This window comes from Bombyx mandarina, chromosome 06, assembly GCF_030267445.1.
Source record: "Bombyx mandarina strain Sakado chromosome 06, ASM3026744v2".
Lineage (NCBI taxonomy): Eukaryota > Metazoa > Arthropoda > Insecta > Lepidoptera > Bombycidae > Bombyx > Bombyx mandarina.
Genome location: NC_143213.1, coordinates 15,079,493 through 15,095,297, shown reverse-complemented (window position 1 = coordinate 15,095,297; position 15,805 = coordinate 15,079,493). Strand labels below are relative to the sequence as shown.

Sequence of the window (15,805 nt, the reverse complement as noted above, 5' to 3'; positions counted from 1 at the left end):
TAGGGACAACCGTTACACATTACAATTGAGACTTTAACACCATGTTTCAAGGTGGATAGTGGCTTAAGATTTTTTTTTTTTGAATAATTATAAATATTTACTAACAATCACGCCACGTTAACAGGTCCCGTGGTAAATTCGTAAAGAACTTGTGTTACAGGTACCAGATAACGGAAATAAATGTAATATTTTTATTATACACATACATATATTTAATATACATCCATAACCCTGGAAAAGACATTTATATTTATCAAACAAATATCTTCCCTTGGCGGGATTCAAACCCGCGACCCCCTTGTGTAGTGACCATGTCACACCTGACGGCCCATTGAAATGTCTATGGGCTCCGGTAAGTAATCAACACCAAGAGGACGCGAAGCGAAGCAGTAACAAAAAAATCACATAAAAAAGAAACGTTCTTAAGTAAACTGAAATTGTAAGAATATAAATTCTCTTCCACTGTTATTTTCCCATCGTTATTTATTGTTTGTCGAGTACAAACACGACTAGAACATACATTTTTGTATTATATTTGCGTTGACCCGAACAAACAATAATATAAAGAGATTGCGAGAAAATGACGTTTCACGCGTTGCGATTGAAATATTGTAGTGTTGACAAAAAAAAAATCGACCTAAATGAATTTTAATGACGTCGATCTAAATTATTATAACAGAATAAACGAAGAAAGGATATATATATATATTATTTAAATCGTGTTTTTGATACGCTGTAGCACAATTTAGTATAATTTACTCATTCCATTCGAATATAATTCCCTGAATCTCTGAAAATTGAAATCAGGGCAAATATTTAACAGAATACGGCACGTGTATTAGCGCTATGTTTTTTTTTTCATGAAAGATTTTTTTAATATTGCGAACCCTTTATTAATGTTTATAGCCGATTTATTCGCCGTTTTCTTTGCAATAACCCAAAATATCGAACTTTTTTTTTCCTTTAGCCACTGAGGCTTAATTATTCCATACGACTTCTTAAGGAATTGCAACAATTCGGCGGTGTTTAACCACTAACATAATAGGATCAACGTATGTAAAGGTGGTTCCGCTAAATTTCTATACTGCTGACCCCTATTAATATTACGTATTACTAAACTGATTGTAAGTTTGGTAAGCTAAGTGCGAGTTTTATAACGTTCTCAATAGCGTAAAAGCTAACTCAATTATTTTTTTACTTTGATGGGTGGACCAGCTCACAGCCAACCTGGTGTGAAGTGGTTACATAGACATCTACGACGTAAATGCGCCACCCACCTTGAGATATAAGTTCTAAGGTCTCAAGTATAGTTACAACGGCTGCCCCACCCTTCAAGCCGAAACGCATTACTGCCTCACTGCAGAAATAGGCGGGGTGGTGGTACCTACCCGCGCGGACTCACAAGAGGTCCTACCACCAGTAATTACGCAAATTAGAATTTTGCGGATTTCATTTTTATTACACGATGTTATTCCTTCACCGTGGAAGTCAATCGTGAACATTTTTTGAGTACGTATTTTATTAGAAAAATTGGTACCCGCCTGGAATTCGATCACCGGTGCATCGCTCAACACGAATGTACCGGACGTCTTATCTTTTAGGCCACGACGACTTCATCTCTCAAATTTGTATGGAGTTGGAACGTTTGCCGCTAGGAGCGCTGTTCCAACAAAAAACTCGCACTAAACACACAGAGCAAATAAGAACGAACTAAATAAACAGTCAAAAGTGACCTTTACTTACTTACAATACGATACTACTTACGCAAAAACTTTTACGATGGCATGAGAATCTTATATTGTTATAATGCCAAAACAAACAAAAAGAGCAGGTATAATAATCCTCTCCCGGGAGGTATATTAAGGCGGAATCTCACAGAGCAGCCGATGACATTAAATTAAAACTTTCGTCTCTGAGCAGTAGCGTATTCAGGTGACGGAACATTAAATTATGAAAGCCATATTTCGTAGCTTACGAAGACAATAGCTTACTTAGAACTTGAACGAATTGCGTGACGTTCTGATTTTTTTTTATTGCCCTTGTAGGCAGACGAGCATACGGCCCACCTGATGATGAGTGGTTACCGTCGCCCATGGACTTCAGAAATGCCAGGGGCAGAGCCAAGCCGTTGCCTACCGCTTAATACTCTCCATAAGCCTCGTTTGAAGAAGGACATGTCATAGCGCTCGGGAAACACCGTGGAGGGGAGCTCATTCCATAGCCGGATGGTACGTGGCAAAAAAGACATCTGGAAACGTACTGTGGATGACCGCAGTGGCTCCAAGTAGTATGGATGAACTCTACTCCGGTGGCGGGCGGTGCGATGGTAAAAACGAGATGCCGGTATCATCTCGAACAATTCCCCAGAGCACTCCCCATGGAACATACGGTACAAATTTTCTTCCGGCGCGATTTTGAAATCCGGTGAATCTTTCTTTACGATATACATTGTAACATAAATAAATTATAAATAAGCAGCTCTGAGCACACGTGGTATCACGTGGTAGCTTATTACTTATTGTCTTATTATCTCTATATTATTTTCAAAAATATGAACAACGACAAATGTGATTATCATCCAGAACTGGAAGGCGTATGCCAAGCAAATACCCGTCTAGTTTTACTCGACCAAACCAGTGCCTTCGAAAATGAAGATTCCAGAGACATTTTTTCCTAGGTAATTAGAACAGGCCACATCACGATGTACCTAATGATATGAGGTGGCTGGGACACGTCGACACGTGATAACGAAAATACCTTACACTTTGTACCGGAAATAATAATCACTTGACGGTAGAAATAGACAACATCTACTCTAGTAATATTCGCGTTACTAAGGAAATAGCTAAGGATACCAAAGTACCTGAAAAAAACCTACATGACTATTAGTTGATTGAGTAGATTGAAGTTTTGTTGATATAATACAAGATCGAATATTGAATTCGCTGGTGGTAGGACCTCTTGTGAGTCCGCGCTGGTAGGTACCACCGCCCTGCCTATTTTTGCCGTGAAACAGTAATGCGTTTCGGTTTGAAGTGACAAACGTTGTAACTATACTTGAGACCTTAGAACTTATATCTCAAGGTGGGTGGCGCATTTACTTTATAGATGTCTATGAGCTTCAGTAACCACATAACACCAGGTGGGCTGTGAGCTCTTCCACCCATCTAAGCAATAAAAAAAAATACAATAGAAGAGAACAGTACTTTTTTTAATTGGCCTACGTAACTGCCCCTAGAATACACAGCTGCGCTGCGCTTCAAGACGATTTCATTACACTTTACTTTTCGCGAAACCGGTGCGAGTAATTGAAACCGTTTCCCTGGAGAGTTCGCTCTAATGTAATCATAATACAGTTTGTAAGGTTGAGAGCAGCTGGTTTGTCGACAAGAGAAACCTTTGTGAGAGAAACTAAGCGCATTTATAAAACGGTCAATGGCCCTTGATTGGATTTTCTGCTATATGATGGGTGCCGGTCTATCCTAGATCAACTGCAGATCAAGACTAGACTGTCCACACTCTGCCTTCGCCGCGCACTCGAGTACTTCGGTCATATTGCTCGGAAAACACCGGATAGCTTAGAAAGACTATTCGTGACAGGGAAGATCCAGGGAAAGAGACCGCGCGGGCGCAGTCCGACAAGGTGGTTCGACCAAATCCGCACCACACTAGAGATCCCATTCCACGACGCCCTTCATGCGGCCAATGATCGGAGGCGCTGGCGGGACATCACAAGGAGTAAAATCATGTCGAATTATAATGGTCACGACCCTCAGCAGTGAGGAAACGAAGCGAGGAGGAGGAGGAGGAGGATGGGTGCCGGAAACATTTGAGAACTTACCGAGCCAGCAGATGATTTTAGCAAAGATTTTAGTCCACCCGGGAATGGGGTCCCGGATGGACGGCACTAATCCAACAGTCGATCTAATTTCTCGCTAATAACAATAACTTCAACTACGCTTTCTCTTTGTCAAGTCACAAATCCTTAATTGACTATTGAACCAGTCGACACGATAAATAACTTAGGTCCAAATAACCAAACAGTGAATAGAGATAGTTACTTTATCACAGTCCCCTGAGGACACGACAAATTTATTGAATACAGTGCGTAGTTTCCGAACCTTCGCTCTCGTAACGAACTGTACATGTAGAAGAAATAACACAACTATGGATATTCTCTGACTTTGTGTGAATTGGTTTTCTGGTTTGCTCTAGATCATTTACGAACTTCAGAAAGGAAGTAAGCGAATTGTGTCTACTCGTAGGTTTTTTTTATTGGTTAGATGGGTGGAAGGGCTCACAGCCCACCTGGTGTTAAGTGGTTAATGGAGCCCATAGACTTCTACAACGTAAATGCGCCACCCACCTTTAGATATAAGTTCTAAGATCTCAGTTTAGTTACAACGGCTGCCCTACTCTTCAGACCGAAACGCATTACTGCTTCACGGCAGAAATAGGCAGGGCGGTGGTACCTACCCGCGCGGACTCACAAGAGGTCCTACCACCAGTAAGTCAGGTTTAACTCTCAAATCATTGGGGTGCAACATCTCGTACATTGAACAACCGGGTTGGAAGATGCCTTCACTCATTCTGAATCGATTTTGGTCATCAATTTAACACATTGCCGGTACAGTTCACGCGATATTCAAATTTCCAATTCGTATGGACAGTAATCATTGGACGGTAAACATTATTCGACACGTGTCATTGATTAAGCTTTGACATTTGTAAAGCTACATAAACAACCAGAATCTATATATCAATACGTGAAGCAAAAACTTTGTACCCCTTTTTACGAAAATTGCGCGGACGGAGGAGTATGAAATTTCCCAAACTTATAGTGAATATAGAGAAGGAGTGCAGAATGACAATATTTTATTTAAATTACGAGTATGCATTAATAACACATTAAATCAATAAAAAAAACATTACACACGCTACCATGTATTTGACACAACACACACACTCACAGATAAATACTCTTTGTTTATTGTCAAACTTTTGTTATTGCTCAAAGTCTGTGATCAAATTGAGAATAGATTAATAGTGTTTATCTTTAATATTATTTGCCTATACTGTAGTCTTGACGAAATCTGGGATTATAGAAGTAAAGTCTTTGACAATAGAATCATAATAATGTTCAAAATTATAATTTCGACTCCTGTGGGAGACCACTAGACTTAGTTATAGTTAGAATGGCAATTCCGACATTACTCATCCGCCGACACACTATTCATCAACATATATCTAATTTTCATCGCGACCCCCTTTTGTTTTTTCGTACGTATGAAAAACAATTTGTGTCGCGCTTTCGTGTACCGTTGTAACACAAGCACGGTCGTAACGCAAGATTTATCGGCCGACGTCGACGAGTGAGCTAATTGAAAAATATCGGTAACGATATTTTTACGAGCTCCATACAAATTGGTTTGTTTACAACTGGGACAGTTACTCGTGCGTGGCGTGGTTCTTTTTTCTCGATTACTATTGGCCAAAGGGTCTTAAGGTTGCTTCATCAAGACATATACTACCTGGAGGCTCCATACTACCTGGAGCCACTGCGGTCATCCACAGTACGTTTCCAGAGGTCTTTCTTGCCACGTACCATCCGGCTATGGAATGAGCTCCGCTCCATGGTGTTTCCCGAGCGCTATGACATTTCCTTCTTCAAACGAGGCTTGTGGAGGGTATTAAGCGTTAGGTAGTGACTTGGCTCCGCTCCTGGCATTACTGAAGTCCATGGGCGACGGTAACCACTTAACATCAGGTGGGCCGTGTGCTCGTCTACTTACAAGGGCAATAAAAAAGAATAAAAAAAAATATCAGCGAGCCTGTAACTCAACTGAAAGGGGAGGGGTTTGACAACAACCGTCCGAGCATCTTCGAGAGAGGCCTAACAACTCTGGTAGCTGCTTCACGAATCAATTGTAATCGCAGCCCGTTAATAATGTTTTACTGGTGGTAGGACCTCTTTTGAGTCCGCACGGGTAGATACCACCATCCTGCCTATTTCTGCCGTGAAGCAGTAATGCGTTTCGGCTTGAAGGGTGGGGCAGCCGTTGTAACTATGCTGAGACCTTAGAACTTATATCTCAAGGCGGTTGGCGGCATTCACGTAGTTGAGGTCTACGGGCTCCGGTAGCCGCTTATCACCAGGTGGGCCATCCATAATATAAAGGAAAATGTTGAGTGAAAACTGCACATACATTTCAGGGGAAGTTTTTGACCTTTTTTCACTATCCTATAATATCACTTGCGATAAGCGAAATCGACAAAGCCATGATGTTTATATTTATTTTCCAAACATTTTATAGCAAATATAAGGCCAAACTTTAATCATATTATAATTTAATAAAAACAATAAAAGAACCTGGAAATAAAGATAATTTTGAATTTAATTGCGTATAGTTTCTAAGGTTTTTCTTGAAATGCTTTGAATTTCAAAAAAGGTATCTAATAACACGATGAAGAGATATTAAATCATTTTTCGATTGCAGCTCATATTCACATTAACCATTTATTATTTTTAGCTATAATATTCCACCTTCAGCATTTATTTAGCGTTCCATACGCGCTTTAAAATTGAATCTACATAATTTTTTTATTTGTAAATAGCGCTTCGCATCAAATATTGAACCGATCTGAAATCTACAATTAATAACCACATTCACATTATTTTTAAAACTTACGTGCCTAAAATCTATACTTACAAATCTCTTTTAAGCAGAAAATAATATTCGTGTGCCTGGGCAAAAAAAAAAAACAACTTTGTGACTGTGAGGTAATTAAGTAATTGCCTAAATAAATGAGAAAATGCCGTTTCTTAAAGGTTTTTATTAGCTCGGTATGTACCTAGTCTTGCCATAAATACTGAGACAAAGGAAAAAAACATCTATTGCAAATAAAATTTATTACTTTTACAGTACATAATTACTACAGTATTTAATACATAAATATAAAAAAAAATTAAGTATAAAAAGCTTAATCGAAGTGGTCTCCATTGGCTGCAATACAGTCCTTTAAACGTTGAGGCCAGTTATCAATAGAAGCACGCACTCTTTCCATGGGAAAAATGTTCACTGCCAATCGTACGGATTGTTTTAGGGACTCCAAATTATCATGGCGCTTAGAACAAGCCGTACTCTCTAAAACTGACCATAAATCATAATCCAGCGGATTAAGATCGGGACTAGACGACGGCCAGTCTTCAGCTCTGATGAAGTCCGAAACGTTCGTTTCCAACCAAGACTGCGTAGACCGAGCTTTATAACCTGGCGCCGAGTCTTGCTGGAAGGACCATTCTTGATTTTTGAACATGGTGCTGTTAAGGGGCTTCACTACCTTCTCAAGAATTGTATCTTGATACACTTGTGCCGATGTTTTGATACCTTTTTCACAAAAGTATGGCTCAGTCACTCCTTCATAGATAATACCCCACCAAACCATCACTGAAGTCGGATAGTGCCCACGTTGCACTCTGTCGACTAATTGGGAAGCTTCCTTAGAGCTTTGAGCATAAATACGGTCATTTTGTTTGTTAAAATGTTGCTCAATTGTAAAAAAATTCTCATCCGTAAACAAAATTTTTCTATGACCTCCCTTTGCGTACCGCTTCAGTAGTTGTTTCGATTTTACCACCCTATTCTCTTTTAAATTATCAGTTAAGAAATGATCAGTACGTCTCTTATAGGCTGCAAGTCCTAAGTCATCTTTTAAAATACGCGACATGGTTCTAGGTGCTATCTTCATCTCCCGAGTTAAAAAATTTTGCTTTCGGACAGGATATCTTCGAATTATTTCCCTTACTGCTTTGACCACATTTTTCGTACGAACACTACGTGGACAGCCAGATATTTTTCTGTCACAAACAGAGGAGGTCTCATTGCACCTATTAATATCCCGGTACACAAACATTTTACTAATACCAAGCGTATGGAGAGTTTTAAAAATTGCATTTGGCTCCATACGTACTTTGTGTAATGCAATCACAGCGATTCGGTTCTCTTTATCATTCCACTCCATTTTAATATTGCAAAATATTGTACAATGTATTGGCGCCAAAATGAGAAAACCTAATGAGCAATTATATAAAAATGACAGATTCCAAATTCAAATGTAATATTTTGTTTATTTTTAATTGTAACAGTATTTATGGCCAGACTAAGTAAATGCGGTGTTTAACAATCGGAAATCAATCAGTTTTCAGGTATTGTACTTAGGTCGTTCAAAAAATAAAAATTATTTATTAAATCAACGTGTGACATTTGTAGAAGAATGAAAAGTTTACCATGTCACAGATTTAAATTGTTTTAGGCATCTTCTTTACCTTTTTTCCTATTGACGGGTGTCTGCGTATTGATAAACGATAACATTTTCAATAAATTATTAAAATATAAGTTTTTCTATATTTAAAAAAAATCACAACATTTTATTTAATTAAAGCCCACTAATTGCCCAAAACTCAAATAACAACTTTATCACTTTAAATGGAAACAAATTCCTCCAATTTAAATGTTTTGGAGAAGAAAATTTGCATGCGAAAGCTTCATTTTTGTTCCGGAGCTTTCCGGTGGACGCTTTAGAATGCTGAAAACTTTCTTGTATAACATCGACTCATTTCAATGAGAAAGAAAAGTATTTTAAGTTTTTGGTTAATTCAAATTATTATTATATTTTCATGAAATGTAAATTATGTCTAAGTTAACGTTTGGTGTATGATTAAAATAATTAGAACCAAGATAGACAGTATTCTTCTTCTTGGTAGGACTATCTATATATGTATATAAAAATGAATTGCTGTTCGTTAGTCTCGCTAAAACTCGAGAACGGCTTGACTGATTTGGCTAATTTTGGTCTTAAATTATTTGTGGAAGTCAATGAAATGAAAATGCTCAGAATTAAATAAAAATAACTATTTTGTTTTTCCTTTGATGTGTCCCCCGTCGGACGGATTCCTTTTGTTTGTTTTAAGTTTATTTTATACAAAAGCTTAGGTCTTTTATTTATCGATTGAGGCACTACGAAGTCTGCCGGGTCAGCTAGTTCTTAACAAATTTGTTCTCGACACGACAATAAACCTACCCGGCTATGTGATATTGGGGTAGAATAGCACCACTCATCTCTTCCCGTGGTTGTAGCGAAGAGTGACTAAGGGATTTTCCCGGGGAATAACCAGCGGCGCTCTCTAAGTAATTATCTCTGTCTCTTATTAGTACGCTGGTATACATCCAAATAAAATCTCTTAAATCTCCGATAACATCGTTGATTTAGCAGAATACTTTTGACACTTGTAAGTAAAAATCCCTCCAAACGCATATCTTCATCCTCATCATTATCAGCCCTCAATCGTCCACTGCTGGACATAGACCTATCCTAATCCACACCACTGAGTTCGATCTTCAAAATTCTAATATTCCCTAAGTTACAAAACGTCTATTGGGATGAGTTGAATTTTTCGGTCCTGGGACGAAATTTCCTGACTTTTTATCATTGTTTAGGGCAATCCTAAACATGAAGTTTTGTATGACCGTTTTTTAATGTGGGAACACACTAACAAGTGTGGCAACACAGTTAGTGTCAGTTAGAAATAAAGATTCTGGTCGTACGTGCACCTGTTGTACCTTAAAAGAAAAAAAAGTGTGTGTGTGTGTGTGCAAGTCACACACGGTAGAAGTGAAACTTATAAATAAGATATAGATATAGATATACTGACTATCTCACTACACAGGAGCATACATATGGACAATATTTAGTAGACGATAGTGGGGACGCTACGAAGAGTCGCACAAAGAGGAGACCGAGAACGTCTAATGTGTTCTATCTCATTCTCTCGCCGGCTGAATCCTATACATTTATGTGTTTGTGTCTCTATGGACTTATTTTTTCGTTTCATCGAGTTTGAAATCACTACGATTCTAAAGAAGTTTCACTTCAAAAAATACAAATCCTTCGCTCTGAATATAGCTTTATTGGAGCGACCAGTCCAAAATACAGTCCACGCTCTACACAATCACTAATCTGGAACTTCGTGAGAATTAAAAAGAACTGTTGGGTTCCATTGATCATCCTCTCATAGATATTTGTGAGCGAGCTCACAGGCCTGTTCTAGAACCCCTCAACGTCACAATGTGAATGCGACCGTCTTGTGACATAAGGTCACACTTGATTTTAGAGGTTTCAATGCTTATATACATACACCTTGTATACGTCAGCTTGTAGATACCTTAAATATTCAGTAGGGACGCCATATCACTTTAAATACCTCTTTCTGAATTATTTTTTTAATACTTGATATCTATACTAATATTATAAAGCTGAAGAGTTTGTTTGTTTGAACGCGCTAATCTCAGGAGCTACTGGTTCGATTTGAAAAAATATTTCAGTGTTAGATAGCCTATTTATCGAGGGAGGCTATATAACATCCTGGTAAGACCAATGCAAGCGGAGCACCAATAAATAATGTTTCAAAATCGGGTTTTTTTCCCTTTTGAGAGCTTCCGCTGCGTGCGCTGCAGAAACGGTCAAAGTTTCGCTAAAATAATGTATAACAGAATTGTTCCCCTTTAAAAGATCTAAAAAAAAGTCCGCAACAGCATATGTCTATATGTTAAAGTTGGCTCAATATAACATTTTTTATGTTAAGCAAAATTGTTCTAAAATAAAGCATTATTTGTGAACTATTTAAGGCGGACGAAGTCGCGGGCAAAAGCTAGTGAGAATATAAAAAAATAACGGATTTGTGAAATTGCTGAAAGAGTCATAAAATGATTATTAATAAGTAGGCTTGCTGTCAATGTCGATATTAACTACTTAGCATTTAATGAGCCATCAGCTTAGTAGTAGGTTTTGGAATATCAACATTTCATATTTTATTGATTAACTAGCGACCCGCCTTCGCTTTGCTTCGGAAACTGTAATTTATTATTGATATTTCCACTATTTAATGGATGTTATTATACACATACACCTTCCTCTTCAATCACTCTATCTATTAAAAAAAATCGCATCAAAATCCGTTGCGTACTTTTAAAGATTTAAGCATATATAGGGACAGAGAAAGCGACTTTGTTTTATACTATGTAGTGAAGAAATACAAGCGACAAAGACAGTAGTACATAATCCTATGATTTTTTTTAATTGTTAAAGTTATTAGCTACATATGTACTTACCTGTTTTGGTACTGTTGTTATTGTTCGCCCCCGTCGCCTGGCTGAACAGGGATGCGCCTGTGAGCCTTGCACGTCGGAGTATCCACCACATCTTCGAGTAATTACTTTAAAAAAAACCTTATGAGATTGTCAAAAAAATCCAAAAACACGATTCTCAAGTCAATATACAGTTACACAAAGAAGTTGTAGTATTTATATTTGATTGTTTCTTTAAAGCTACGATTTCGATATTTGAGTTTAGTTCGCGGGAATCGTCGGCAACTTGTAACGTGTGGCCTCCGTAACGAATCCGACACGGGACTGTCTCGACTTTGGTTTGGTAGACATGCGCGAACTAAGCGGACGGGTAACAGGTGAAAATACGTTTTGTGTTATGCCTTTAAATTGACTTTTACCTTTTATTTTTGCGTGCCTTTAAATGTTTGATTAGCCGCGATTGAGAGTCATGAGCCATTTAGCAAGAAGCTGGAACTTGAAAAGCTGCACGTGCTTTGGTTCGTGCGATCTCAGTTGCATCATCATTTTTTATCCCGTTAATAACAAGGGTTGCTTCACAAGGGATCTTTTTAGAAAGCTCAGTGTCGCGCAGTGAGCTATGGAGAGGGCTATGCTTGCTATTTCTCTACGAGACCGAATCAGAAATGAGGAGATCCGTAGAAGAACCAAAGTTGCTGACATAGCCCGTAGGATTAGCAAGCTGAAGTGGTAGTGGACAGGCCACATAGCGCGAAGATCGGACGGCCGATGGGGCAGAAGGATCCTCGAGTGGAGACCAAGTACTGGCAAGCACAGTGTGGGATGGCCACCTACGAGATGGACCGACGACCTGGTAAGAACCGCTGGGTCACGTTGGATGCAGGTGGCAACGGACCGGCCGCACTGGAGATCACTTGGAGAGGCCTATATTCAGCAGTGGATAGTGGACAGGCTGAGATGATGATGATGATCCCGTTAATCCCGCATCAAGCGCATGTTTTATGGATTGAATAGCGGTTTGTATCAAGGAATTAGTATCGTTCAGTCCTATTCTGCGAGAAATTATTCAGGTGGCGAGAAATTATTCAATTACTCTGCGAGAAATTATTCACTTTATACTGATGGCAGGACCTCTTGTGAGTCCGCATGGGCAGGTGCCAACACCCTGCCTATTTCTGCCGTGAAGCAGTGATGCGTTTCGGCTTGAAGGGTGGGGCAGCCGGTGTTACTATACTCAGACCTTAGAACTTATATCTCAAGGTGGGTGGCGCATTTACGTTGTAGATGTCTATGGGCTCCAGTACCTGACCACTTAATACCAGGTGGGCTGTGAGCTCGTCCAGCCAAAAAGGCGTTTCTGTTTAAAGGGTGAGACAGTCATTGCTAAAAAACGATTGAAGCTTCAATCTCTAGCTTGGCTTCATTAACCGCCTATGAACTCGCTGGTCCCCTCCACTGTAATTTGAGTTATTTCGATAATGATAAGGTTCGCAAAAAAAATACACACAAGAGTCTCGAGTTAACTCGTTAACATCCAAACGCGATTCTCTTTCGAAATGCATTTTATATCAATCGTAATTAATTCGAAGTAAATTGTGTACATGCGAATATTATTTTATGAACATTTGTTTTGGAGATATTACATTTACATGTTTTTGTTGGTGAATTTCTAGCCTATAATAACAAAGCAGACAGTTTTCCTAATGAACTCGTGGCTTACAAAATTATCAAAATAATGTTCGTACTAGGGGTGTTCAATAAAAAGTGATGATCAGTATAAAGCAATTATATTTTATTAACAGTTAATTTATTTTTCGATGTATTCATCTTTGAGGCTTACACGCTATATGTTTCTTTTTTCAAAAGCTAAAATTCCGTTTTTATAAGAATCTCCTTTCTGATCCCTTAAAAAATCGTGTACCAGAGCGACTCCTGCGTCTTCAAATTTATGGCCAATGAGATGTTCCTTTAACCGCGGAAATAGGAGCTAATATTATAGCGGAATATTAGGAGCTAGGACCGGTGAATATGTCGCCATCGCAACACGCGCGGGAGTGTTATCTTGGTGAAACAAAACAACTAAAGAATTTGCCACGCCGTTGCTTGCGCATTTCCTCACGCAACTCTGTTATTTATCCTGCGTACAAAGTCCCCGTAATAGTCGCTCCATGATTAAAGTATTCGATCATTACCACCCTTTAGTTGTCTTAGAAAAAACAGCCTAACTTACCGACGGACGGAATCGCCTTAAATTTCTTCGAAGCTGGAGATGGCAGTCTCTTCCAAGTCATGGACTGTTTTTTCGTTTCCTAGGTCATAATGGTGAAGCCATGTTTCGTCCATAGTTTTGAATTGAGCGAAAAATCGATCGAGATCTTGTTGTAACAATCCCAAGCAGTTTTCTGAAATTCTAAGTTTCGTTTGTGTTTCAGCGCGTAAAAAACGATTCTGGGCCAATGCGATGACGCTTTTTCATATCCAAATGGTTGTGTATAATATTATGGACACTTACTGTACTATAGAAATCTTCATTTCTTCTGTTATAAAACAAACAGTAACACGACGATCCGCCAAGACAATGTTTTCAACTCTTTTAATCATGTCTTCAGTCACTACCGATGTAGGGCGTCCCATGTGGAGTTCGTCGTTAATGGAAGTTCTTCCTCGCTTGAACTCTGCACACCAACCATAATCGCAAAATATGGAGGAGCATGAACCCCTAATATTGCTCTTAAGTCTTGATTTTCCAACTCCGTAGAAAAAGAATATTCGAACAGAAATATTTTATTACCGCGCGAACATTAATTTTATACATTTTTAAAAACACAGTTCGACATCATGCAAACATACACAAAGAAATTCTATTTAATAAAAATATAAAAAAAATGCTTTTTATTATGTCTGCGAAATAAATAAATAAAAACTAGACTCTTTTTAAAAAACTTTACAGAGGACTTTGTGCGGAAGATTGTCGGCGCTTACCTACCTACCAAGTTAAACATGTCAGGCCTCAAGTTACTGTGTTGTTTCTATGCACAAAGAACATAAAAGTCAAGATTTACATATTTATTGTTTGTTTATACACGGAAATTAGCATCACAATATTCAAATGTCGTCGAAAAACACCTTAGAATTCCTTAGTCATACGTGAGGACTAGAGAACAATTCGAATCTTCGGAGATAATATAATGACAATAATAATTTAATGACAACTAGCTGACCCGGCATACTTCGTAGTGCCTCAATCGATAAATAAAAGACCTAAACTTTTGTATAAAATAAACTTAAAACAAACAAAAGGAATCCGTCCGACGGGGGACATGAAAGGCAAACAAAATTGTAAATTTTATTTAATTCCGAGCATTTTCATATTTATCTACCTTTTAAACCTTCTCTGGACTACCACAAATAATTCAAGACTAAAATTATTATTAGCCAATTAGCCAAATCGGTCCAGCCGTTCTCGAGTGTTATTAGCGAGACTAACGAACAGCAATTCATTTTTATATATGAGTCGTCTATTATCAAAGGTGGCAATCTGTGCATTTGGACAAAAAAATGTTATTGATATGTCAATACATATTGATTTGAATATAATCGTCTCCTTCAAAGAATACGGTTCAAAACCTGCATTAAATGAAGGTTAATACTTAACCTGTTATTTATATAAGATGTCGTTCAGAAGAGTTTTGTGACTGCCAATGGAATACAAAGTCAGTAATTCGTTTTTCTGATTTACCAATAATTGTCCAAAACTCACATTGCCGGCTTTGATAATAGTCGACTCATATATAGATAATAGATAATAACATAATGAGAATAATAAATTAAATTTCTTAACCGGATACACTTTTAACGGTTGGGCATTTGACTGGTCCGTCAGTTATTGTTGGTGAGTGTCTGACCATTGGTAAGTTGTCCTATTCACTCATGCTCAAAGCACAGACTAGACTCTAGTCACTAGAGCTACGTGCTGAGTGACAATTACGAGTTTCGTTTTTTGTTTCGGTACACTTAATATAAATTCATGACGATGAATATTCATTTAACAATATATGTATTTACACGATTAGAATTTTATCTCGAACAAAATACGTTTTCTTGCCCGTAAAAAATAACGTTGTTTTAGCAGATATGAATTTCTTTATGAAAACCCAGCGGCTGTAAGTGACACGTGACGTTCTTGACATTGTTAGCGGGAGCATAAAAAAACAAAAGATATTTTTATTTTTCATAAATTTTCAAGTTAAAATGTTTACATATTTGATTAGCGGATTCGGTTATTTTAACAAGAGAAATATTTTTGACCGTATTATTGTAATTTAAGTATTCGGAATTTTTTAATCGTATTTATTTAACTGATGTGTAATAAGGCAGCGGCTTGGCTCTGCTCCTGGCATTGTTGAAGTCCATGGGCGACGGTAACCACTTACCATCAGGTAAGTAAGGCCGTATGCTCGTCTGCCTACAAAAGCAATAAAAAATAAAAAGTCGAAGTCAGAAATTCTTACATTGAATTATTCGCAGGTCGGGTAATCAGAAAAAAATTGTTAATAGGTATAAGCACCGCAATAAGATCATTTAGATTTATTATTGCATAAAATTTGTGTTTGTCTGTATCTGTTTTAACTATTTCTTATTTTTTTTCTATTTCTTATTTC

General features: G+C 37.9%; 1 protein-coding gene and 1 long non-coding RNA gene across 2 annotated transcripts in view; one reads left to right on the top strand and one right to left on the bottom strand.

Moving 5' to 3' along the window:
* Nucleotides 1-11,456, bottom strand: part of LOC114253557 (uncharacterized) — a 168,134-nt gene extending 156,678 nt beyond the window's left edge. Inside the window, exon 1 of the mRNA XM_089728446.1 lies at nt 11,169-11,456. Within this exon, the coding sequence (XP_089584572.1) occupies nt 11,169-11,259 (91 nt within the window). The 5' untranslated portion in view covers nt 11,260-11,456. The remainder of the gene's footprint in view (nt 1-11,168) is intronic.
* The window catches only part of LOC149502867 (uncharacterized), a 180,334-nt gene that overhangs the window by 140,423 nt on the left and 24,106 nt on the right, over nt 1-15,805 (top strand). The gene's annotated exons all lie outside the window — the stretch shown is intronic.